Here is a 24,797-nt window from a genome sequence, read left to right as displayed (position 1 = left end):
TATAAGTGATATTGTCTGGTATTTGTCTTTCTCTTTCTAACTTACTTCACTTAGTATGATAATCTCTAGTTGCGTCCATGTTGCTGAAAATGGCATTATTTCATTCCTTTTATGACTGAGTAGTATTCCGTTGTATATATGTACAACATCTTTATCCACTCATCTGTCGATGGACATTTAGGTTGCTTCCATGTCTTGGCTATAGTGAATACTGCTGCTGTGAATAAAGGGGTGCATGTATCTTTTTTGATTTATAGTTTTGTCTGGATATATGCCGAGGAATGGGATTGCTGGATTGTATGGTAATCCTATTTTTAGTTTTCTGAGGGACCTCCATACTGTTTTCTATAGTGGCTGCACCAACTTACATTCCCACCAACAGTGTAGGAGGGTTCCCTTTTCTCCACACCCTCTCCAGCATTTGTTATTTGTAGACTTTTTAATGATGGTCATTCTGACCAGTGTGAGGTGCTACCTCATTGTAGTTTTGATTTGCATTTCTCTAATAATGAGTGATGTTGAGCATCTTTTCATGTGCCTACTGGCCATCTGCATGTCGTCTTTGGAGAGATGTCTATGAAGGTCTTCTAACCATATTTCAGTTGGGTTGTCTGTTTTGTTGTTGTTGAGCTGTATGTGCTGTTTGTATATTTTGGAGAGTAAGCCCTTGTTGGTCGCATCATTTGAAAATATTTTCTCCCGTTCCAGAGGTGGTCTTTTCATTTTGTTTATGGTTTCCTTTGTTGTGCAAAAGCTTGTAAGTTTGATTAGGTCCCATTTGTTTATTTTTGTTTTTATTTCTGTTGCCTTGGGAGAGTGACCTAGGAAAAGCCACTCCAGATCTTGATCGTGACCATGCCCCAGCTCCTCATGATAGATTTTTGAAACAATTCAGGGACTGGTAGAGAGGCCAGTGACAATAAAAACTAAAGGAAAAAATCTGGATTTTTTTCAGGAGAAGGTCATTGGAATCAAGGACAAATTTCAGGGGAGTATTAATATCCATCCACTTTATAAGAGAAAAGGAGAGAATAGGAAATAATGAAATAAGAGTGGCAGGTATAGACTACTCCCATGAAAAATATGTCAAAACCCATTTTTATAGGCAATTTACAAGTGACCAAAATACATATGACTTCATCGTAGATAATACCTCACCAAACATCCTTTCAGCAATTTATGTACATAGATGCAATTTTCTAATCTACAGGCTGCCCAGATATGGAACTCTTTCATTCTCCTAATTGGTCCAGATACTATAAATGATAGTCCAGGTTTTAATGGAAACCAGAGGGAACATAGTTGTGACGGGAACAATCCTGGTTATGCCATTGTCTCTGCAAAAATTTGTTTTTGGAAAGCAGAATGTTTTTATTTGCATATGATAAGACTGTGCTGATAGAGCATCCTAAGGAATCCATAAAGAGTTACTAGAACTAACATGCGAATTTAAAGAGGTTCAAAATGATAAAGTATACACAAAATAATCATATTTCTATATATTAATCAAAACCTGTTGAACATTAACATTTTAAATGCCAAAAACATGGAATAATTACAAGTAGATTTAACCAACTATAGGTGCAAACTCTGTTAAAAAAAAAAAACTACAAAACCACTTTCACTTTTTTTGAAAAAATGCTCAACATCACCAACCATCAGAGAAATGCAAATCAAAACCACAACGAGGTACCAGCTCACTCCAGTCAGAATGGCCATCACCAAAAACTCCACAGATAATAAATGCCGGAGAGGGTGCAGGAAACAAAGCGACCCTCCTACACCGTTGGCAGGAATGCAAACCGGCACAGCCACCATGGAGTACACCATGGATACCCCTAAAAAAACTTGAAACAGAACTACCGCATGATCCCGCAATCCCACCCCCGGGCACACATCCGGAAAAAACCACACTTGGGAAAGATACATGCATACCAGTGGCCACTGCAGCACCGCCCACAACAGCCAAGACATGGAAGCGACCCAAATGCCCACCAACAGACGAATGGACAAAGAAGACACGGCACATACACATACAATGGAACATCACCCAGCCACACACAAAAAAGAACCGAAATAATGCCACCTGCAGCAACATGGACGGACGCGGAGACCACCATGGGAGGCGAAGAGAAAGAATTTTTTTTTTAAATTGGAATATAGTTGCTCCACGATGTTCTGCCACATGACGAAGCAAATCAGCCATACTGTGCAAAATTTCTAATAACGCTGCTTTCGTGCTCACATGTGTCCCTATTTAGCCTACAAATTAGATGATTTGTAACAGGAGTACAGTTAATAAAGGATTTCCTTTAAGGTTCAGCCAAAGGTTAGCGATGTTAAGATATCACTGGTTAGGTCTTGAGTTCTTTAAAGTGGTTGTTCTCAGACTCTAGTATACATCAGAATCACCTAGAGGGCTTGTTAAACGCAGATTACTGGGCTTCCCTGGTGGCGCAGTGGTTGAGAGTCCGCCTGCCGATGCAGGGGACACGGGTTCGTGCCCCGGTCCGGGAGGATCCCACATGCCGCGGAGCGGCTGGGCCCGTGAGCCATGGCCGCTGAGCCTGCGCGTCTGGAGCCTGTGCTCCGCAGCGGGAGAGGCCACAACAGTGAGAGGCCCGCGTACCGCAAAAAGAAAAAAAAAACCACACAGATTACTGGGCCCCAACCTTACAGCTCCGGATGCTGCAGGTCTAGGGTGTGGCCTAAGAATTCGCATTTCTGTTTCCCATTTGATGTTAATGCTGCTCACCCGGAACAGACAGGCTTTAGGGACCCACAACGCTTTTCCTCTGCTTGGGGAGTATTTTGAAGACGAGGGAAAAGACTTCAGGATAAACCAGACAAGTTAAAAGAACTATTTGATGAGATGTCTTAATGTCAGGGGCTAGTATACGAACATCAGCTGGTGAGCTGGCAAGTTCGGTCTGATCACGTTATTACAGGTAAAGTCCCGCGATGAAAACCACGTGCTGGATCCTGCGTTGATTTTTGTGTGTGATTTTGAGACTTGGTGACCATTCACTAGAGTTTGCTCTCAAGGGGGGCGGGGCGGGGCGGGGCGGGGAGAGTATTCTTTTTGTTGTTGTTGTTCCAGAGAAGGAATTTCAGTAGTCTTTTAGAAGATTTACTCACTTTTTGTTGGAGACAAACCTGTATGTGCTGTGTATATACATACATATACAGCTATGTGAGGTATAAAAGGCCGTGAAGTTCAAACAGTAACAGATGGAGTTACTAAAACAGATTTTAATTCCACTTGTTATTGTGTTACATTTGACTCTGGTGTTAAAAAAGTTCTGGAACGTTTTTTCTCTAGATCTGTGTTTTGCTGTATAGACATTTTAAATGTGTGTGTACGTAAATTTTTCCTTGAGCTCTCTATATAAATTTACTACGATTTTTTAAACAGATGTATTATTCTTAATTCTCCTCTTAATAAGTCACCTACAGTGGAAATGAATATGATGATGATATTTGAGAGAAATTTCAGGAGAGTCCTGTCAAAATATCAGAAAAAGATGTTTTGATTTACATTTTACTGCTGGTGTCACCCCTTGCTATTCAGCATTTTTTCAGTAGTACTGAAATATAAATTGCCCTTTTTTGTTTTCATTTTTGACTTTTTTTTGATTTTAAAGAACAGGCTGATCTTGATCTAAACATGCTTGTCACTTTCAGAATTGAGGAGAGTTAAAGCCGAAGTACATATGTAAATACCGAATAACTGAAAGATTCAGAACAAAGATTAACCCGTGAACCCCGTATAGTAAAAATTCAGTTGGTGACACCTTCTAGGGTCAAGAGACTTTTAAGGTCAGGGATGGCTTTGATGTATCAGGAGTCCTCCATTGTCATCCTGGTTCTGCCATGATCTTCTGATTTGTGACTCAGGGGTTAGTGGTTAAATTTAAACTATTTTTAAGGCTTTCTCCATCTCTTATTAGTAAGGGACATTCTCCAGTGGTGTGCTAATGTTTAACGACCAGTTCTGGCGGTAACGAGAAAGCCCTGATGGTCGCGTTGCCTATTTGCACGGTGTAAATATTCCCACCGTGGCTGATTTCAGGCTGCCAACGTGGTGTCACTGAACTCAGAGGTGGGACACAGTGGCACAAACCAGCTGTCTTCTGTGGGAGAACAGCTATGGAGTTCTGGCCCAATAATCCAATCGGGGGCTCAATTATCCAGTCTATCTGTTCACATTAATCATGCAAACAAAATATTTTGAGCTCTGTGAATGCATTCTTATCCTCCAGGAAAAGGTGTGGTCTGTCAAGTATGCGTTTCCAAACGTTCATTTGCCGACCTCAAAGCCCCCCGGGGCTGACATTATTGTGATAACACACCCTGTGTCCCATTCCTGCCACCCTTGCCAAAGTCCCCACGAGTGCCCACCTGGAGTTGGTGGTCTCCAAATGGGAGTCTTCCATGTCTGTTCTTCATGCAGCAGCCAAAGTGTTCTGTTTCATTTTATTTTTATGTGTGTATGTGTGTATGTATTTGCTGTAAACCAGGAATAGCCATTCCTCTGCCGGGGGCCAAAATCCTCCTTGGATCCTCTCCATAACTGGGTCTGCTTCTGGTACCTTATCTCCTACCACTCTCTGTCTCTCACTTAGTACCACACTCCAGTTCAGCCTTCTTTCTGTTCTTCAAATATGCCAGCCTCACTTGGAGCCTTGGGGCCTTTGCCTGACTGTTCCCTTCTGCCTGAAGCTCTGTCCCATCACTTCAGTGCAGAGCTCGTTCCTTCTCATCAGCCAGGCATCACCTCCTCAGCCTAACCTGTATGACCTATTCAATCTACAGTAGCCCCCTCTCCTCCAAAGACAATGTTTCAAACCACCGTTTTCTTCATAGTATGTACCCTTATCTGAAATTATTTCATTCATTGTCATTTGTTATCGTCTCCCTGCTCTTCATTCACCTTCCATTAGACTGTGAGCTGTATGAGAGCAAGGACCCTTTCTGAGCTGTTCATTGCTTTAGCCAGAGCTTGGAACAGTATCGACTACACAGTAGGTGTTCATTACATATACGTGAAGAAAGAAAGGAAGGAGGTATTTTTGCTTTGGATTAGTAAAGAACAAAAAGAAAGGGGAATTGTTCATAGTAATGATATGTCTTATTGAAAAGCTCAGGTTACCATGTTTACCGTATATAACATTTGTACCGTATATAACGACTCCTAATCATCCATCCATTTTACCAACGATACGTATCAAGTGCCAACGACATAGAAATGGAAGATGCAAGAAGAAATCAGAAAGAAATACTGCCCTCTAAAGGGCTTATAAACTAAACAGTTCACAAATTTCTCCTCTGTGTAATTGATGACCCCATAATTCATTAATAATATTAATTATTTATGACATTTATGATATGATATGATTGTGATATTTGATTTATGGCATGGTCATAATTCTCCCATAATTATTATAGTATTAAATATGATTATTATATAATAATTCGTTAGCTGTATGACTTAGATACGGACCTTAGTCATTCTGGTTTAAAGTTTTATCACCTTTATGCTGGACAAAATAGGCCAGTGTTAAATTAGCACCTGACCCCTTCAGTCCCTTGACACTTGCACCAGTCGGGGGTCTTTAAACAACAGCAACTGACCTGGCTATCTTAGGGGGAAAAGGAATTTGTGGAAGGGACGTGCAGAATTAAGAGGAAAGTGACAACCAGGCCCGGCTGGGCAGCATCCGAGCAAAGCGAGCTGTGGCCAGAAAGTCCCACCTGGGGCCAAGGCTGGCTGGAGGGAAGGTGCCACCGCCTCTGCTGCTGTGTCCTGGAAGCCGGCCCTGGCGCCAGTGGCATCACCACAACCGGAGGTCACTGTTTCAACCACTGTGAACAAAAAGAAGTCTGCTTCTTGGTAGCCCTTGTTCCATGTCAAAATCTCAAGCAGGAGCAAGCACCTTTAGGTCACGTGACTGCGCTCTGGCTACCACAGGGAGGACAGACTTTACAGCTCCCACAGCAGGACGATGGGCCCAGCCTTCCACACGACCCCCCAGTGGCAGTTTCCTCAAGCAGAGGAGGGCATCAGGGGTTAGTCAGCCAGAAGTTGGACAGATGCCCACTTGGGTGTTCAATACTCTGTTCAAAATACTTTGCCCCAATCTCACCGCGAAGAAATCTCCAGTTTTTTTCCCATCCCAACGAGACTTGCAAATGCTCATACTTGAGATTATTTGCAGAAGAAAATAAATATTTATGTTCTTTGATAAAGAGGCCAAGAGAGAAACTTAGGAGAGTAAATATGGAAATTAACAAATAATAAGATTAAGAAAGGGTTAAAGCCCCAAGAATAAAAATATAGATTAAGTAGAGTTATGAACTGACAGGAAAAGAGAACCATAAACAGGAAGGGAAATGACTGGCTCTAAGGAGGCCCATAAGTAGGACCCTGGAGCTGCCTGGCATTCCCCACCGTCTTCTCTGTTAAGCAAGCTTTACTTATTTATTTTCCCTTTGTGGTCAGAGGGCTTCCCACTTAACACTTCTCCAGGAAAAACGGCAATAGGGATCTGGGAGAATGTCAGGCAGGCCCTTTGGTTCCTTGATCACTCACAGCCAGGTGGCAGACAAGCCTCCCATCACTACATCGTCAGACCTTTGACTGGGTTTCGGTCCCTGCCTCTGGGGCTGCCGTGTATCTTTGAATCAGCTGGCCGGTGGCTCAAAGCATCTTTGGCTGCGGGGCTCCACTCCCCTCCTCTTTGAGTGATTCCCCACCCTGGTCGGTGCTCCAGGTGGGGTCCATAGCCTCCAGCAACCCCATATCACAGCTGCTGCCACAGCCAGAGACCTTCTGCCCCTTAGCGTCCCTGGTTACCAGCCTAGCAGTCCTGCTAGTTATCGACAAGAGGCCTGTAGCTCCCAGCAGCCCTCCGCTGCTCTTGGGTCCGGATGCTCTTAGATCTCCCCAGCCATGGACCACTCTCTCTCCTCGGTGCAGCTCCCTCCCTGGGTGCCCTGTGGGCTGGGAGCAGATCAACCCCTCCACTTGCTGATGTAGCTGATGCTTTGTGTAGACACCCAGGGGACACGCTTAGCGGCGTCAGGGGTGAAACGACTGAGACCAAAAGAGAACCTAGAAGCAGTTTCACTTCCACGTGCAGCCATTGCCCTCCCATCGTGGACATACAGGATGCTGCTAAGAGGGACCATTGGGAAGGCGGGAAGGGCTAGGAAGCAAGGTGGGCGTTCCGGGGCTGTGGTCTCTGTTCACGGTCCAACCTGCTGTCCCTGATGAGAGCCGCCGCTTGCCCCCAGGGGTGCGTCACCTATTCCAGGTCACCGCTGAGAGCCCTACTTTTCAAAATCGGTGCATTTTCAGCTCGCTGGAATAGGTAGGACTTGAAGATCACAGTTCTCTCAACCCCCAGATAGCCGGGGTCCCCCATCCGGCATGCAGACCACACTCAGGCAATGACTTTTCCATTGGCCTGGTGCATGCAATGCCTCTTGCCCATTACAGGAGGCCAAGGTCCACATTAATGCCCGACTTTACCAGCACCTAGTTCCTCCACCAGGACAGAAATCTCGACCCATGAGTCTGAACCTCCAGAGCCCAACACTTTTTTTTTAATATCTTTATCGGAGTATAATTGCTTTACAATGTCATGTTAGTCTCTGCTGTATAACAAAGTGAATCAGCTATACGTATACACATGTCCCCATATCCCCTCCCTCTTGCGTCTCCCTCCCACCCTCCCTATCGCACCCCTCTAGGTGGTCACAAAGCACCGGGCTGATCTCCCTGTGCTATGCAGCTGCTTCCCACTAGCTATCTCTTTTACATTTGGTAGTGTGTATATGTCCATGCCACTCTCTCACTTCGTCCCAGCTTACCCTTCCCCCTCCCCGTGTCCTCAAGTCCGTTCTCTATGTCTGCATCTTTATTCCTGTCCTGCCCCTAGGTTCTTCAGGGGCACCACCATTTTTTTTTTTTTTTTTTTTTAGATTCCATACATATGTGTTAGCATATGGTATTTGTTTTTCTCTTTCTGACTTACTTCACTCTGTATGACAGACTCCAGGTCCATCCACCTCACTACAAATAACTCAATTTCGTTTCTTTTTATGACTGAGTAATATTCCATTGTGTATATGTGCCACATCTTCTTTATCCATTCTTCTGTCGATGGACACTTAGGTTGCTTCCAAGTCCTGGCTATTGTAAATAGAGCTGCAATGAACATTGTGGTACATGACTCTTTTTGAATGATGGTTTTCTCAGGGTATTTGCCCAGTAGTGGGATTGCTGGGTCATACGGTAGTTCCATTTTTAGTTTTTTAAGGAACCTCCATACTGTTCTCCACAGTGGCCGCACCAATTTACATTCCCACCAACAGTGCAAGAGGCTTCCCTTCTCTCCACACCCTCTCCAGCATTATGACACTTGTTTATAAGTGTTTGTTGAACTGTTTTGATCCTCTCTTCAGCCGAGGCGGGGTCCACACTCACCTGTTTCACTCTGCCTCCTAAGGTGAGGAAGCCACAGAAGGCAGGGCCTTCCGGCTTTCAGCTCCGCAGAGGCTGAGCCTGCCAGGCTGTGATGCCCTCCTGCACGCCCCGTGCTGGGAACGGGCCAGCCACTCCCCCCATGGCTGTGCTGTGTGTAAAACTGGACCAGTGGCCAGTCCCTCCCAGCTGTAACTTTCTGACTGCCAGCCTGAGGTCCTGCTGAGATCAGTACCCTGTCGTCCTCATCCCAGCACTTCCTCCTTCACTGGCACTTTGGCTGGACCTATTTTTCTCTCTGCCCTTGGGAGCAGTGACTGGATTAAATAGGCCTTGTCCCTGGAGGGCTCCCCAGCCAGCAGCGACCTTCCCAGCAGCGATGCCCTGGAGGTGGGGGTATGGAATGGGGCCAGGCAGGAGCACCGCAGTGATGCCAGGGACTGTTGCTTTTTGAGCATTTGTTAGGTGCCTCTAAGGGGCAGGCTCCAACCTCTGTGCAATCAGCTCAGCCGTCCAAGGATCCTTGAAGTTCATACAGTGCTTTGTAGGGTTCAAACTACTTTCACATGCATAATGCAAACTTGATGTCCAAGCATCTAGATTTGTAAAATATTTCAAGGTTTGACAATGACATTTTAAAGGGATTTGTTACTTTACGAAAGCATTCAATACAGATTTGCCTTGGATAACCTAACACATTTTAAATTTCTCAATCCACACAAATATGGTACTCCACTAGATTTGCAGGAACTCATTTGCAAAAGGAAGATACAGATCCAGATTAAACAGGGAGAGACAGAAGGAAGATACAGTTAATAAGGGCTGAGAGACTTCCCTTGGTGGTCCAGTGGTTAAGAATCTCTGTCTTGCAATGCAGATGACTCCGGTTGGATCCCTAGTCAGGGAATTAAAAGCCCGCATGCCCCGGGGCAACTAAGCCCACTGCTGCAACCAAAGATCCCACGCACTGCAACTAAGACCCAACGCAGCCAAATCAATCAATCAACATTTTTTTTTTTTTTTTTTGCGGGCCTCTCACTGCTGTGGCCTCTCCCATTGCAGAGCACAGGCTCCGGACGCCCAGGCTCAGCGGCCATGGCTCACGGGCCCAGCCGCTCAGGGGCATGTGGGATCTTCCCGGACCGGGGCACGAACCCGCGTCCCCTGCATCGGCAGGCGGATTCTCAACCACTGCGCCACCAGGGAAGCCCAATAAACATTTTTTTTTTTTAAATGAGGGCTGGCAAATGAATCTTCCAGTCCTGGAATGTGTTATTTTTCTAATGCAGCAAAATTTGCTCTTCTTCCGTCCCTTTTCTCTTTAGAATGAGTTGCCAGGGTTTTCATTTATTTGTCAATCCAGGAGTAACGTTTTAATTTCAAAGGACACAGCTGGATCCTTTCTGTCACCTCCAGTCCCCAGTGTTTGTCAGACAAGAGTGTGTTTTCCAGCTCATCCTTTCTTCCTCAAAGCCCAGGGCCTGCATCCGAACCCCTGTGAGAATCAGGCTTTTTGTTGTCCCTATGGAGCAATACTTGTCACATACAGGTCGGATGTTCACCAGGAGCAAAGAGAGAAGCCCAGATGCCAGTGTTGTGGGTGTCCCTTAAGTTTTTTTTTTTTTTTTTTTTTTTTTTTTTTTTTTTTTTTTGGCTGCATCGGGTCTTAGTTGTGGCACGTGGGATCTTCTTTTTTTCGACTGCAGCACATGGGCTCTTCATTGCAACTTGCGGGCCCAGTAGTTATGGCCTGCGGGCTTAGTTGCCCCACGGCATGTGGGATCTTAGCTCCCTGACCAGGGATTTAATTCGCGTCCCCTGCATTGGAAGACGGATTCTTAACCACTGGACCGCCAGGGAAGTCCCTCCCTTAAGTTTTTGAGATAATGTCTCACCTGCCAGCAAGGCCGCCATGTTGGTCTGAGGGTGGGAAACCCACCATGCCCCTCCTTCATTGAGCAGAGGCTGGGATGGGGTACATGAAGCATTTGACCTTAACCAACACGATTGCTTTGACTTCAGAAAGAATCCCTGTTCCAGATATTGTCCTTGTTCTGAAGTTCCAGGAAAGCAGGAATTGTGTCTTTCCCTCAGGGACCTTCCAGTAAGTAGGTAGTATTAGCATTACTGGTGTTCCTTTTGAGAGCCATTTCTGCTGACATCTTCAAACCAAAAGTGCAAAGAGAGGAATGCAGTGGGTCACAATGAGGCTTTGGGGAAATGGTTATACTCGTCGGCCTAGGAGGCTTTGCGTATGATTTTAGAATGGAAAATGAAATATAAACTTAAGGCTTAGAAGAGGATGGTAACCAAGAAAAACCTTTGCCAATGGTCTTGTAACAGCATATTTTAAGCATAGAGAGTCTAGAAGCAGAAATGAGGCTACATAGTAAATGGTTTATTGATATTCCAGTACAACACAATACAATGCATGGTATGTTCAGTGTGATACCCCTCATTAGCAGTCTTTTAGAGCACTCTGCAAAATTGCAGTGAATGTCAAGCATTAATCAATGTATTTCCACAGTATCTGCATCTGCATTTCTGATACAATACCTAAAGCATTTATTTCTGATTTTCAATAAATAAACCTTTAGCGTACCCCAGAAGAAGTAATCAAGGGAGTTCGAGTTATAAAATATATTCTCACTGTAGTCTCTGTTTTCTCTGGCAAGTTCCGAAGTTAAGCATTGACATCTCCATTGAACGTGGAGAAATAGTCCAGTGCAGTGAAGGGAGCACGAGATTTCCTGTCGCACAGAGTGGAGGCCAAGGCCTGGCCCAGCCACTTACAACCCCTATGTGGCCTTGGCAAGTAACTCATCCTCTTCCTGCCTCAGTGTTGTCATCTGTAAAATGGGGATGGTAACAGTCTCAACCTTATGGAATCATTCTGAGTATTGCCCATAGCATGACTAAAGTGCCTGACACTTGCCAGGCAGCCAAAAACTGGGATTATGACTGTGTTATAGAACTACAGTGCTTGCTTTCTCTTTAGCTTACATGCAGGTGACTTATTTTTAATCTTTTTTTAAACCTTTTTTTATTGAGGTATAGTTGATTTACATTTGAGGTGTACAGCAAAGTGATTCAGTTATATATATATATATATATATATATATATATGTATACATATATTCTTTTTCAGATTCTTTTCCATTATCGGTTATTACAAGACACTGAATATAGTTCCCTGTGCTATACAGTAGGTCCTTGCTGTTTATCTATTTTATATATAGTAGTGTATATCTGTTAATCCCAAACTCCTAAATTATCCCACGTGACTTTCAGTGTGTACCTAGTAGAGCTAAAATGACATGACAGTTTCTCCAGTGTTTGGCTCCCTGAAATCAATCTCCTCCTACTTTTCAATCTCATTCTGATGCAGAGAGAAATCCTTACAATCTTCACATTTTCTCAAGCCTGTCACCAATTAACCATCAGCAGGGCTAGATTATATAAGAGCTTTTCCACTACCTAATATGGAAGAACTTGCCCAGAAGTGGAAATCAAGTGCAGGGAGACAGTTATAAGACCTCAAGGAAACCTAAACTTTCTAGGTTTCAGAATGGGCGTTTGTAATATGCTGAGCTTGGGTTATGTGGTTTCAAGGTTGCTTCTAGCCTAAATGCTATGTTTCTGTTTGCTCACTTAGCGAGCTTGGAGCTTGTCTCAGCAATTTGGTTTGTAAAGTTTTGAATTCATAGCTCACAGAATGATGAGCTGGAAGAGACATAGAGACCACCCAGGCTAACATTCTGGTTTTACAGATGAGGAAACTGGGACTCAGAGAATAAGGCTTCCCCACCATCCTTATATCACATAGCTAGTTTTTGGCTGAACTAAAGCCAGAACCCAGGTGTTCTGACTCCTAGATCAATGCTCTTTCCTTTATATCACATGGCCTCTTTCCTGCAAATGGGGTATCGCATTTAAGAACCAAATATGAAAGCAGCACAGCTAAGCTCTGACTGACTCTGACAACCTAACTGTTTACGGAATAACTACAAAATTACATAAGTCAAATTGGTCTGACTGTTGAAAGGACTATTTGAAAGGTGTTCACACTTAAGTCTGTCTTCTAGTCATCGAGAGAGACACATTATTATTAGAATGTAGGGATAGCAAGAGGGTTATGGCTGGCATGCTCTCAGTCCCTTCACCTCTGGGCTTTGCATTTTAGAAGGCTCGAGAAGCTCTGGATTTCCCATCACCAAGTAGCTAGGCTCATACGCTGTGACCTCAGAATCTAACACTTAATCTGCAGCTTCCCTGACTTCATATTACCCTGTGGTTAAACACGTTCATTCCTGATGAAATAAGGAAATGGTGTCATGTTGACGAACCAAAGTCGCCATGGGACTCTGCTAATCGTGAGTATGAAGACGAGACGTACGTAGCATATGTGAGTAACCGAGAAATAACAAATCAAATCCAAGTGCTTTGTTAGATGACGGACACATTACAAGTCGGCGCGGTGAGGGAGTGGTGTCCTGCTAACGAGTCACCGTTCTGAGTGTCTGTCCTGCAGTTCTGGCTCAGGCTAAAGTCCGGCGCTCTCCTTTCTCACCGGGCTCAGGCTGAGCCTTCCATGGAAGCCGCTGTTTTGGACACTGGAGCAGAAAGAGGAACCTTGGGGTATTTCATTGGAAACAACTTTTCAGTGAACAAGGCTGGGCAGCATTTATTCTAAGAACTCTGCTTGATTTGAGTTAATTTTGGTGAAAAGAATATACTTCCTGCACGAATTTGGAGGAACATCAGTTGTGAAAATTTATTTTTAAAAGAGTGGCTTTTTTTGTAAAGAGGACAAAAGACCATACATTTAGGTTGCTTTTTTTTTTTTTTTTAATTTTATTTATTTATTTTTGGCTGTGTTGGGTCTTCGCTTCTGTGCGAGGAGGGCTTTCTCTAGTTGCGGCGAGCGAGGGCCACTCTTCATCGCGGTGCACGGGCCTCTCACTATCGCGGCCTCTCCCGCTGTGGAGCACAGGCTCCAGACGTGCAGGCTCAGTAGCTGTGGCTCACGGGCCCAGTTGCTCCGCTGCATGTGGGATCCTCCCAGACCAGGGCTCGAACCCGTGTCCCCCGCATTAGCAGGCAGATGCTCAACCACTGCACCACCAGGGAAGCCCTAGGTTGCTTATTTTATGCCATTTTAGTGAGATGCAAAACATTCAAGTCAGGTTCCTAAAAATTAAGGAAAGGAGCCAGAAAGCATTCAATACTGAAAAAAAAAAATCTTAATGACACGTTATATTTTAGCTTCAGATTATGGTCCGTTGATACACAGAGGAAGAGAGGAATGAAACAAAAAGCACAAAACTAAGAGAGAAAAGGCTGAGAACCAGGCAAACAAACAAAAACAGGGAAAGATACAGGCAGTGAAAGGAAGAAAGATGAGAAAAACCAAAAGAGGATTAGAAGAGAGAATGATTTTTAGGGACTAGGAGAAAGGACAGTGGGGGTGGGTGGCTTTCCTAGCCAGCCGTTATTAAGCCCGGCTTGTCGCTGTTTTCATCTTTGATTGAAGGCTTACTCTCCACCTAGACTAGCAATTCCACCAGCACAAGAACTGCTCTGGGTTTGGCTCTCTATTGTTTTCCCAGTGCCTAGCACAGACATAGTCAACACTGTAAGAATTAGTCAATGAATGGATGAACAAAGGAACAAGTGAAGAAAGGATGTGTAAGGAAAGAGTGCTGTGGCCCAGCCAGCTGGGGCAGTGGTCCTCTGAGAACTGCCATTGTTTCCTCAAAAGCAAGAGACTGGGCTGGGCTGACCTGGCCCCCGCAACACCTACAAGAGCATTTCTTCAGAGGCAATTTCACTGTCTCACCCGTGTTCTCTTTGCTAAGCGTCAGAACTCTGTTTTGTCTCTCTTTCTCTTGGAAACCTTCTGAAAGCTGACGTTTTCGCCAGCCCCGCCTTGGGTATCACCATGTCTCCTGGTACCTTCTCACTCCAGGCCCGGTTGTCTGAGGTTCTCAAAACCGTCTGTCCCATCAGCCTCCCTGGAATCACTGTCCTGATACACACCAACTCTCCTCTCCTACAAGGCTGCCTTCTTGGCTCCCCTGAGAGGAGTCCCCTGTCTTTTAGCCCACTGGTGGCAGCGGCCAATCTTCCTACCCCCTCAGTACGAAGGGCCCCAGAAGAGGGTCAGCTGACTCGACTCCCCATCGCCAAGAAATCATCACATCTTCACCCTCATGTGAAAACCCATTCTTCGAGCCTTTCCGTCACTGTCTTCTAATACCCCCTGGTCACTCCTGTGTGTTCGTCACAGATTTCGGCCCTCGGCTGCCTGCAACCTCATCTACCCCGTCTACGGACCTCCTTCAGGATGAATTCACGGATTTCGTGCAATATTCATCCAAAAGATTCTCCTCTGCAAACTGGGATTTTTAAAATCTGTAGTAAAATATACATGACATAAAATTTTACCATTTTAACCATTTTACGTGTAGAGTTGTATGGCATTCGGCACCTTCACGTTGTTATGCAGCCATCAGCACCGTCCGTCTCCAGAGAGCTTTCATCTTCCCCAACTAAAACGCTGTACCCATGAAATACTAACTCCCCCAATTCCCTGATATTTTATCAGATTTCAGGCCCTCTCACTCTAGAATTTTTATTTCCTGAAGTTGCGCTGCCTTCAGAGTTTTAAATATTATTCCACTTTCTGTCCACCGTCTCCCTTCTTGCCAGGAGGCCCGGATGCAGAGACGTCTGGGTGGGGACCCCAGCTAAGCCCTTTGCCAGCTTGCATTTCTTCATTTGTAAAATTCAGATATAGATAATACGGTAGACACTATAAATACTAAATAGATACGAGAACTGGAGTCTATTGGATCGTCGAAAGGATTAAGTGCTCACAGAGCATGTAGCATGTAGGTCTGTGCTTCTCCAACCCTCCGACCAGTCCACACACCAGTGTCCCTCACTCCAGCCACTGCCCTGCTGACATTCCTAGCTTCCTGATACCTTTGTCTTTCTGAGGCCCATTCCAGGGGACACACCATCTTGTATCAGTCCAGCTCTCTGCCTCAACTCCACACCCACTTGGGCTGTTGGTGAACAGTGGTCTTTGCAGAAGTCATTGCAAGGCACGGTCTCCCACTCCGCCCCTGCAAGCATTTAATGAGCCCCTATTTGGCTTCCTCTTCCCATTCCTCATGCTAGCCATTTCAGATCTCTCCTCTTCACTCCATCTCCCTACCCTGCCACTACCCAAGCAGTTACCATTTATCTTCTATGTCTCCATCAATCAGAGTTCTTAAGCTTTAGTGCACATAGGAATCATGCAGGTCCCCTAAGAGGTTCTGATTTCGTAAGAGGCAGTGGGGTTGAAATCTGCTGTTTTAACAAGCAACCCCAGGGGATTTTGATACGCAGAGTGCCCAGTTCACTTTTTGTGTAGGGCTCTCCTAAGCCACAAGCTCCTTGAGAGCAGACATTTTGTCTTACCTGATGTTCATCCCTAAATACCCGGCAATAGATATTGAAGGACTGATTGAATGAATGAATCTGGCTGTCACTCTGCACTTCAGCATAAGTTACCGTTCTCCTTTGAAATGCTAATTGGCTACAGCTATTTAAATGCAGCTTAAATCTCTTTAATATGTTTTATCCTATCCTTTATCAGCCCTTTTCACTGCCATTGGGGGTAGGGGACTATAAAGAACGTGTTATTCTCCGATTAACAACTACCAAAAAAAAATCCAAGGGCCAGATGAGGTTTAGGCAGAAGTGCAGAGATACATGGGTTGGGTCTTCCCCCTTTCCTCGTAGGGGTGGAACGCACTCTGCTGACTCTTGTTCCAGGGATCAGCTAGGCAGACGTCTTTGTAGCCACTGCAGTGGACTTTTCTGGAGCGGAAAGAATCTTAAGCAGGAAGGTCACTGCTAGGGATATTGGGAGAAGGTGACTTAGAGAAATCGGTAGAGTTACAGACTGACATATCGAATCAGTGGTGGAAAGGCTCACCTGCCTTCAGATCCTAACTCTGCCATTTTCTAGCTTGTGATGGGGGTAGTTAAACTGCTGGGGCCGCTTGATTCCTCATCTGTAAAATGGGACAGTGATTTACCTTGCAGGCTCTTTTGAGGATTGAAAGATGGGGTATAAGTAATTCACAGTGATTCTATTGATGGTAGGCAGTCAGGCAGAGTTTTCAAGAGAGGTGGGTATCTCGTTAACCATCTGTCTTTACCACAATGGAGGGGACACACACACGTATACACTCACACCTCTACACTCAGTCAGCCTGGAAAAACAGAAGTGACACCAGCTATTGCCCTCTGGGGAAGTCTGACTCTAAAACCTCCCTCCCACTGTAATAAAATGTTTCCAAAGAGAGCAGACAGGGTAACCCAGGGCCAGGCCCTTCCACTTCCTTCTTCCCTTAGCGGAGCTGGGAGCCTGTCTTGGAGAAGTGGGAGGTAAACCAGCATGGGTGGCTGGAACTGAAACATTTCTTTTAGCATCTCCATGCCCTACCGCATCATTCATCAAGATTCACTGCTCGCCTACAGCGTTCAGGGCGCTGCTCTAAATGCTTTATCCGGGACCTCCCTGGGAGCCCCTGCGAAGTTTGTTGCAATATTTAAGATCTTCCCCCAGCTCACGAAGACCAGCGTTGAACCTCCACTTGGTTGCCACCCTCAACCTCTCCCCAACCCTGGCCAGAAAGAGTACCTTTTGCTTTGGGTGCTAAGAAGCTTTGATTTAAATGTTAATAATAATGAACACTTATAAACATTCTTTACAGAACCTCAGGCGCTCTTCCATATTTATTCCCTTGTTCCTGCACATGTATTTGCTTTTAGGAGAAGAATCTGGACTGGTTTCCCCGGATGCGAGCTATGTCCCTTGTTAGCAACGAAGGTGACAGTGAACAAAATGAGATCCGGAACCTGCAGGAGAAGTTGGAAGCGACCATGAGTCTGGTCAAACAGCTGTCCGGTCAGCTGGCGGAGCTCAAGGAGCAGGTGAGCGCACTCGAGAGATGGAGCTGGCGGGGGGATGTGAAATCGTTCAGCACTGTGAGAGAGGGGTGGCTGGAGACTCCTGGGAGCAAGATCGTTATCCACGATGGATTGTAAATTCCGATAAGAAAAAACCCCACGTTGTGTCGTAAGAAGCAAATCTCTGCAAGCAGAGGCTACTTCTGCTTATCACACCTCCCCATCTTGTGTGACACTTCGACGGAACGGGGAAGGAAGGCGCAGAGGCCGAAAGACAAGGACCTCTTCGGACTTTTTTATAGAAAATCGTATTCTCTGCCATCATAGCCATTACTAAATTCATCAGGAAGGCAGATCGTCATTAGTACCTGTCATTTCAACGCTACAATCAACCCCTTCGTCGTGTAAAATTGTTAGCATTAGTAAAAATAATATCAGAAGTAACCGTGGTAGGTTTTAAAATGACTAAGGTGATGGCGATGATTGTATGTGTGTGACAAGCAAGGGCTGCTTTAAAAGAACCACGGTTCCTCTTTCTTAACCACCGAGAGGGGTTTGCTCTGTTTCTCTGCCTAGGGAAATTCACTTTAAAAAAATATTTTCCCTTTTTTGTTAAGTATATTTTCTATGATGCTGGACAGACTATAGGCGCTTGGGAAATAGTCACCCAACATTGTGTGTCCCACCAGCACTGAGAAAGAGTGAGAAAATCAGCTCAACGCATTCTCTCTTTTCCTCCAGATGACAGAACAAAGGAAGAATAAGCAGAGACTGGGCTTTCTCGGATCAAACACACCCCATGTGAATCATCACATGCCACCACACTGAGACCAAGGGGGCAGCCGTGACTAGCCTTTCATCAGTGTACTGCCCGATCACTGCATAAAGAACTGAGCTGGAGGGGGAGTGAACAGTGCCTATTGTTGAAAAGTTAAAAACAACCAAGTGCCAAGATGTTGAGTGGTTTAGCTCCGAGAACAGTTTCTAACCTTTGCTCAAATGGCCGGAGAAGGTAGGGGGAGGAGGGGTGGAAGGAGATGCAGGGCGGAGAGAACTACCTTTGGCTGAATCTGCGAGAGTCCACATTTTGTCTTAAATGCTGACTGCGACCTTTGTCATGGTTGGCTGGAATTTCTTTCTTTTAATTATGGCATGTAGGTCAGTGATACAGGAAGTCATATTTTGGTGGCTAAGTTTTACTAAGGGAAATAACTGAAAAGATTAAAAATGAGAGTTGCAAAGAAAAATGTTAATGCTTCCAAACCGTAGCTGTCACAGGCCAATTTCCTTATTTATAACGTGCAGCACAATGGATTTACAGCTCTAGGAACTAGAGCTTTGGAGCTTATGCCCCTCGGGCTGACAACGCGACTGGAATGTGATTTCCTTCTCCCAGATTCAGAGGGGCTCTGTCAATATGGAGCACAAAAAGAGGTTTTCATAAAACTTGTTTAAAAACATGCTTAAAGTCACGTAGAGGCTAAGATTTTTAAAAGACTTGGGGACAAAAAAGCTGACAGTAAGCCCCAAGGACATATGTATGCTATTAAAATACATTGAGATTAATAAATGAACATGCTTAAAGGTGACAGGAAATATTGAGAAACTTATGATGGTGGCATTGCCTTTTATAAATATGGAGTAAAAGCTATTTGATTCATGTTTGCTGTGCTTAAGAACTGAGTGGTTTTATTTATCCTATTCTTGCAGTTAGGAAAAAAATCCAAGAAACATATTGAATACTCAAGAAAATGCAGCGTTTCAATTGCATATTTTAAACTGTATCAGTAAGAGCTTTTGAAAATGTAAAGAGATAACAATCTCTTCCTCAAATTGTTTGTATGTTAAATTATGCAACCAGAATTTGTGGAGGGAGAATTAACCTGCCATGCTTGTATTATTCTTAGCGATTATGCTTATAGAATGTTAAGACAAAATTCAGATCATGAAAGCGTTAGGAGAACTGCCATGTGGCAGGAGAGCAGGCACGTGACACCAGACTCTTGGAGGTGCTCTGTAAGCTGACCTTTCCTGGTTGCTGCCCCCAAAAGAACAAAAAAATTGCATTTTTAAACTCTCATGTTATTACCACCAAGGTTTAAGTTCAGGACAGCGTTTGCTATGACCATTTTTAAGGCTTTTGGATTATTTTAATATAGTTTAAGCTATTGGCTCCTAAAATTCTCAAATCATGGTCTAGGTAGGTGATAAAGGATGCCTGAACCAATCCTTTTTCCACACACCCCATTAAGATGTAGACTTGGGAGGAAAGCTGTTGAAACCCAGAGCAATGAATTTTTGAACTGAATCTGCTGGTACACCTCCCCCGCTCCTCCAAATACCTCCCCAAGTTAAGAATTCCTTACTCTGATCTGATAGTATTTTTCCTAACCGGTTGCTGAAGGATCATGATCCAAAGATACTCAGGAACTGGGATATATATCTGTAGGCAACACAGAACTTTGAACCTAGGAGGCCTTCAGTAAATGTAGGAGAAATTCCAGTGTCATTCGATCCTAATGCTTCATTGAAACTTTATATCATATATTTGATTTTTTAAAATGGCTTCACCAAAACTGAAGTAGAAGAAAGCAGCCATTTTTTAAAAAATCCAAGACCATTATTGTTATTAACAGTATTAGATGAAAAGTACCTTTTAAAGTATTTTAATTAGGCAGAGAGTTTCATGGGTAGGGAAAAGAAGAGAAAGGTGGAAAACATGGGCTATATTCCAATGTCAGAACTTATCCCTGTTTAACACAAAGTAAAATTTTTCTGATGGATGTTCCAGCATCAAGAAAATAAGTTAATTTGTACAGATGAGAGCAACCTGCCTTTCAGATGAACTATCTAGTCTTTTCTTACACTTTTTTTAATAGAGAATGAGCCATTGGGTATGTACTGCCATCAAGAAATGGCTTAACCTCTCCAACCATTGTGGAGTGGCAGGTCACCGTGTCACAGTGTGTTTTCTCCTATGAGAAGTATTCAAAATCTATTACAACTAACCAGACTCTTAGTTAATCAAAATTGAAATATTTCTCAGCTGTGTTTCTCTTTCTTTCCTGCCTAAATACTTTAAGACGATAAAGCAAAATAAACAAAAGCAAACAGGGCTTCCCTGGTGGCGCAATGGTTGAGAGTCCGCCTGCCGATGCAGGAGACACGGGTTCGTGCCCTGGTCCGGGAGGATCCCGCATGCCGTGGAGCAACTAAGCCCGTGAGCCATGGCCGCTGAGCCTGCGCGTCCGGAGCCTGTGCTCCGCAACGGGAGAGGCCACAACAGTGAGAGGCCCGCATACCGCAAAAAAAAAAAAAAAAAAAAAAAGCAAACAAAAAAAGGCAGTTTTCAAGGCTATGAAATTCATGATGGAGAAGATAATCATGGGGAAATTTGCCATTCGCTATAAATTTGTTTGTTTTGTATATGTTTGTTAATGCAACTGGAATATTTGACCTAGGCAAGTATCAATTAACATTCTCATATTTATATAGCAATATTAAAATAAATATAATCTTTGATTTTGATGTTAAGGAAAATGTTTTACTATTTAGTTATTAAAACCCATATTGGTTTAAAAGTATATGTTTCCGCTGAACATAATTTTTAATTTCAAAAGGATTTTATTCCCCTACATGTTCCGTTCTGAGGTCCAAGAGTTTCATGCAAGTATGTTTTAAGACTATGATATTAAAAAATAAATTTTATACATGTAAAACTTATATTTAAACTAACTTTAAAAAGTTAGACAGGGCTTATTTTCTTTCATACTGAAATTTTTCTGTTGGTGATGAAGATGCAGTTTCTAGTGGATTATTGATAAGTCAGGAAGATATTTCAGTCAAGTCAGAACTAATTGTTTGCTTTTTTCCATATTCTCAGCTTGCAACTCATTGTTTGGGCTGCTCTTTTTAGTTTATAGTTGTTTTCTTAGAAGCAATCATGCAGTAGGGCCCAGCCTCTACCCCGACGCCCCAGGGCTGAGAATGAACGGAGAGGCTGGAGATCTGGAGACTCGGGGAGGGAAGGTGCAGATTGGGACTTCGCTATGATTAGGGGAAAGGAGTAAAGGATAGATAATAGGATGAACAGGGTTTACCCTCCAGGAACCCAGTAGCCTGGGACCTAAGTAAATAAATATTGCACAAGTATAATGTGTGACAGATGACAGGCTCAAGAGATAACCCTTAAACATGCAAACAACAGGGCTTTGTGGGGAGTAGCCATAAGAGGTGTGTTCCCTCCAGCAGTTCTTAAATCTTTACAGAATAAAAAATCAGCATATTCTGACCCACAGACCTGTTCCAGGATGCTCTGACCCATGATACATTCCAAAAAGGGGAGCAGCAAGCATCTTAAAGACAAGCACAGGTGCCCACAGGAACCAGGCAAGTGACTTAAATGCATGCAAGTATGAGGGGCACATTGTACGTAAGGAGGGGGGAGCCTGTGGAGAGCTTCTTCTTTAAAAAATTTATTTTAGTGAAGTATAGTTGATTTACAATGTTGTGTTAATTTCTACTGTACAGCAAAGTGATTCAGTTATACATATATACGTTATTTTCATATTCTTTTCCATCATGGTTTATCCCAGGATACTGAATATAGTGCCCTGTGCTCTACAGTAGGACCTTGTTGTTTATCCATTCGATATGTAATAGTTTGCATCTGTTAATGTGGGGAACTTTCTATTTGCAAAATTTGACACCTAATTCCACTTCGAAGAAAATGCCTGAGGCCAGTTGAGGCCCTCTAGCCACTCATTTGTTGGTAAAGCTACCCATTTAGTAGAAGAAAATACACTATACCAAAATGGAGCAGAGGGGCTAAAATGCATGTGAAACTTGAGAAATCTGAAAACAAATCCAGGTGTCACCTCTGAACTGAAGTGTTTCCACAGACTTGAACTAATTTATAAAATTGTCATACCAGTTCTTCTCATTTCACCAGTAGCCTTTTTTTTTTTCCTGCAGTAGAGGAATGCTACATTTGCCTCAAAAAACATGATTCTAATATATGTCAAAGCCAGATAAGTATAACTTATAAATTATTACTAACAAAATTGAATTTGTTTAGCTTTTTTGCATGTGATACTTTAAGTGCTGTAGGCATTTCTTAACATTTCTGAATAATGTATCCATTGGTATGAAAGTCATTATTATTGCTCTTTTCCGTAATGAGACATGGGGGACAAAAATTTTGGTGACTTGAATCACACTGGTGAGCTAATCCAGATGGGCCAGTGTGTCCAGCGCTTACTGAGAGTTGGTCAAATTCCCAGTTGGCCAATACCTACTGGTATATCTACATCCTGGTGATACACAGCAGGGGCTCTGTGGGAACAGGCCGTTTGGCCATCCAGGATTTCCTGGTTCTTAACCCCCAGAGCATGGGACAGCTGAAATCAAAATGACTTTCATGAATCACATGCAAACCACAAAGAGAATTCTCTGCTCACATGGGCAGTTTCTAGTGTCCTTGAAGCTGCGTGGCAAGCACTGTTTTGTTTTGCTTGGGATCCGAGGAAAGGTTTCGGGAGGGAAAGTGGACATTGTGTTCCTCTTCCAGTGGGAGTAACTAGCAGAAGGGCAGGAGGATACACGTGGAGGGGAGTGTGATGGACATTTGAAAGTCACCCTGCCTTTGACTGTCAACCGCAGTGCTTTGAGGAAGTCTTGGGAAGGCTGGTCTTCGGAGCACAACTGCAGGCCAGAAGTCTGTGTACTTGAACCTCTCCTACGTTCTGCCCCGACAGCAGAGGCGCTGGCACGTCATGTGGAACTTGCCACATGGCAAACAAAGAAACACAGAGACCAAACTTGATGAAAGTAGACAATGTATAAGAACAGAGAGAAGTTGTTGAACTCAGTTTGACTCAATCTAACAGAAAATTCTGGTCTTTACACTTCGATGTGGATCTCCCCCTAGATTAGCCTGTTCCCTTTTCACTCTGGTCCTTGGGGTAAAATCAGCTCCAGTTATAATTGCCCTCCTAACGGCTGTGGAAATGTGGATACAGGTGTGGATTCCCTCTACAATCCACTGCAGCACCTCCTTCCAAAGTTCTCCTTCCCTCAAATCTATTTGTGTAGGAAAAACCTTCTTCTGAGGCTGCTGCCTGTTCTAATAACTGTGGTTTTCGTTTTGTTTTTATAACTGTCTTCACTGTGGACAGTTGTATCTGCCTTTCTGTCTGCCATAACCTGTTCCCTCTCTTTCAACAGGGATCAAATGATTTTTTGCGATCCTGGTCTTCTCAGCAGTATATTCAAATAAAAATTTTATGAACACATTACCTTAAAATTAGACCCTGCTTCATAAAAAATATTAATGTATTTTATATCATTTAGGGTTTTATTGGAGAAGAAAAATCAGGTTGGGTGACATGGACTAAGAGGATTTTAAGGATTTGACATCATGCAGTTGTAGTGAAGAGCTGGTGACGAACTCGATGGGAGGCTGCTGCTTCTGCATCAGTGGTGGTAGGTCTGAAGCCACGGTGAGTCAGTGGGGCTGGTGGTCAGGAGAAAAAGCTGGGTGTGAGGCATGGAAGAGCAAGGACCAACTAGGACCCATGAGAACAAAATTCGCATCTAGCTTTTGCTACCTCCAAACTCCATAGCTCATGGGACATAAAAAAGAAGCTAGTGTCGTTCACCATGGAGATGCGTGTGAGTCTGACCCAGGACTCAGCGAAGGTGAAGAGGAGATCTGATGGGAACTGGAAGATGGAAGACTGTGGACTGGCTGCTGCCCACACCAGCATGGTGAGCAGGAGATCAGGCTTCAGTGGTACCTGTTGCCTACTCCTTCTGAACTTAATGACTGTTGCTTCACTCCCACCTTCCAAATCTCATGAAAATATCTCCTGTGGTCAAAATTAACCTATAATCCTAGGAGAGAGGAGATTCTGAGAAACATAGTTCCAGCTAAGCTAAACTGATGTACTGCAAAGCCACTCCACTGGAGTAGAACTTAATGCTCACCAATAGTGACTCTCCTCCTCGTACTGGACACACAAAGGACATATTTCCCAGCACCCATTGCAGTTTGGTGGAAACACACGACTAGTTCTTTTTTTTCTTTTAGATTTTTTTTAAGGTTTTGTATTTTTTTAAGGGTTTTTTCTGTTTGTTTGTTTGTTGGCTGCGCCATGCGGCATGCAAGATCTTAGTTCCATGACGAGGGATCGAACCCGTGCCCTCTGTGGTGGAAGTGCGGAATCTTAACCGCTGGACCACCAGGGAATTCCCTAGATTTATTTATTATTGAGGTAACTTTGGTTATAACATTATATACATTGCATGTGTACAACATTATATTTCTATTTCTGTATAC

General features: G+C 43.9%; 1 protein-coding gene across 2 annotated transcripts in view; it reads left to right on the top strand.

The window, feature by feature from the left end:
- The window catches only part of ITPR2 (inositol 1,4,5-trisphosphate receptor type 2), a 526,733-nt gene extending 505,698 nt beyond the window's left edge, over nt 1-21,035 (top strand). For both annotated transcript variants that reach the window (XM_059081164.2, XM_059081169.2), the window contains 2 exons: nt 17,321-17,482; nt 18,200-21,035. In XM_059081164.2, the coding sequence (XP_058937147.1) occupies nt 17,321-17,482; nt 18,200-18,286 (249 nt within the window). In that variant the 3' untranslated portion in view covers nt 18,287-21,035. The remainder of the gene's footprint in view (nt 1-17,320; nt 17,483-18,199) is intronic.
- Nucleotides 21,036-24,797: the final 3,762 nt, after the last annotated feature.

Source organism: Kogia breviceps, chromosome 12, assembly GCF_026419965.1.
Source record: "Kogia breviceps isolate mKogBre1 chromosome 12, mKogBre1 haplotype 1, whole genome shotgun sequence".
Lineage (NCBI taxonomy): Eukaryota > Metazoa > Chordata > Mammalia > Artiodactyla > Physeteridae > Kogia > Kogia breviceps.
This window is presented reverse-complemented; position numbering and strand designations above follow the sequence as displayed.